This window comes from Galeopterus variegatus, unplaced genomic scaffold (genome assembly GCF_000696425.1).
Source record: "Galeopterus variegatus unplaced genomic scaffold, G_variegatus-3.0.2 Scaffold2374, whole genome shotgun sequence".
NCBI lineage: Eukaryota > Metazoa > Chordata > Mammalia > Dermoptera > Cynocephalidae > Galeopterus > Galeopterus variegatus.
In genome coordinates, this window is record NW_007728485.1 from 190801 (window position 1) to 192801 (window position 2001).

The 2001-nt window shown below is 35.2% G+C and overlaps 1 protein-coding gene across 1 annotated transcript in view; it reads left to right on the top strand.

The window, feature by feature from the left end:
- Nucleotides 1-2001, top strand: part of SULT1C3 (sulfotransferase family, cytosolic, 1C, member 3) — a 20517-nt gene that overhangs the window by 8095 nt on the left and 10421 nt on the right. Inside the window, exon 2 of the mRNA XM_008581509.1 lies at nucleotides 1734-1862. Coding sequence (XP_008579731.1) covers nucleotides 1734-1862 — 129 coding nt within the window. The remainder of the gene's footprint in view (nucleotides 1-1733; nucleotides 1863-2001) is intronic.

Genomic DNA, 2001 nt, shown 5'->3' on the forward strand with positions numbered 1-2001 from the left:
TGGCGGGAAAAGAAAAAAAAAAAAAAAAAAAAAAAAAAAAAAAAAAAAAAAAAAAAAATTCATCAAACGATCCATTTAAGATGGGTTCATTCTAGTCTATGTAATTTTTACCACCATGAAGCAAACTTAATAAAAAAATAAAAACCTGTGAGTTTATAATGGTGATAAAAGAAAAAAATTTATTTACCTCTATTGAAGAAAACTTTTATTCATCTCTTACTCTAAAAATAAATAATTAAGGAAGAAAGTTTAGAGGAATTGTATTTCTCCAGTTTATGACAGAAAGTTCTTCTTTACATAAGATCTTCCTAATAAATAGAGAAGAAATTATAAGATTAGAAAATTAATAATTTCCCACCCACAATAAAAATGAGTTCAGGCAGAATCATCAATGGGTCCTAAAATAATCTGATAAAATATGAGGGGAACTGGATAGTCACATGGTGCCAAAATGTCACTCACTATGCAGTTTAATTCCTAATGCAAATTGAGATACGCATGTGCACAAGGAGAGATCTGGTGGCTACCTGCTTAACGGAATGATCGAAAGTAGTGTCACCAATAGTGGAGCAATCGACACAATGTACCTCTTGGTGTGATGCAAAAGGAACTACAAAAAATGGTTTTACTTGACACTAATCAAGATTAGGCTTTACAATCAGCTTAGCATAAGCACAGCCATGTTAACTGCTTCCTCACCCTGCCCCCTGCCCCCTCCCGTTCTCTTAAGCAAAGTGCTTTCTGAGAAAAACCAGATTCTGTGCAAAACAGGAAAACTGAAGAGCTATTGCAAAGTGCCAAATGCTCAGAATAGCTACCAAACCTTTTCCCCCAATTTAAACCCTACAAAACCGCTATTAGTCTGTATGGGGGTGGGAACTCATCTTTCAGTCTCCCCTCCAGGTTCACGGGAAATAAACTCCCTGATGTGGTAAACATTTGACTTGGAGTCCTTTAATCCCTTTGTCTCACAGACCTAATAATCAAGACAACAAAAGATAGAGGAACAAGTTAAACATACTACGAGAAAACAATCAGACAAATCTGGAATGTGGGGTGTGCTGCAGGACAGCAGCTGATCCCTTCAAAAATCAATGCCATGGAGAAAAAATATGGAAGGATGATTCTAGACTAAAAGACCAAAGGACATCAAAACTAACGCAGTCCATGAACTTTAATAGGAAAAGATGCTATAAATGACATTATGAGGCAATTGAAGAAAATTTAATAGACACTGAGTATTTTATGATATTAAGAAATCATTAGAAATTAGGTGTGTTGAGAAACATTTAGGAAACATGGTAAAAGAGTGTCATTTTGGGACACACATGCTGGAGTATTTAGGCATGAAGTGTCATGATGTCAGAAACTTAATCTGAAATGGTTCAAAGATGGATAAATGAGAAAGATGAGAGAATGATAGATAGATAGAATAAAGCCAATACGGCAAAATGTTTTTTATGAAATTAAATTTTTGTGTGCTCTTTATGTTTTCCAGTTTTCTGTATGTTTAAAATTTTTCATAATAAAAGTGGGAAGAAATGGTCCAAGTTTTGCCACAGGAAATTTTTTGATGACCTCATACCTAAAAAAGGGCATAATATAACTGAGGTTTTCCTTTCTGCCTCTGAAACATTAACCTAATTTGTGCTCTCATGTTGCTGCCTTCAAAATATTCAATTACTTAGGAAACGAGTTGACTGAAATTAAAGAACTATTTCTAATGTTTTCAGGCATGACCTGGACGCAAGAAATTTTAGACATGATTCAAAATGATGGTGATGTGGCGAAGTGCCAAAGAGCCACTTCTACAGATAGACACCCTTTCCTTGAAGTAGTGTTTCCCTATAAAAGAAAACCTGGTGAGTACCGTGTAACGAGACAGAAGAGTCTTTGACTGCAGGATGCCAGGGCCGTGTGTGGGTCCTGGACAGGGCTTCCTACCCTGAACTAGCCCATGACTTTCTTTTTTTTTTTTTTTTTTTTTTTTTTTTTTTTTTT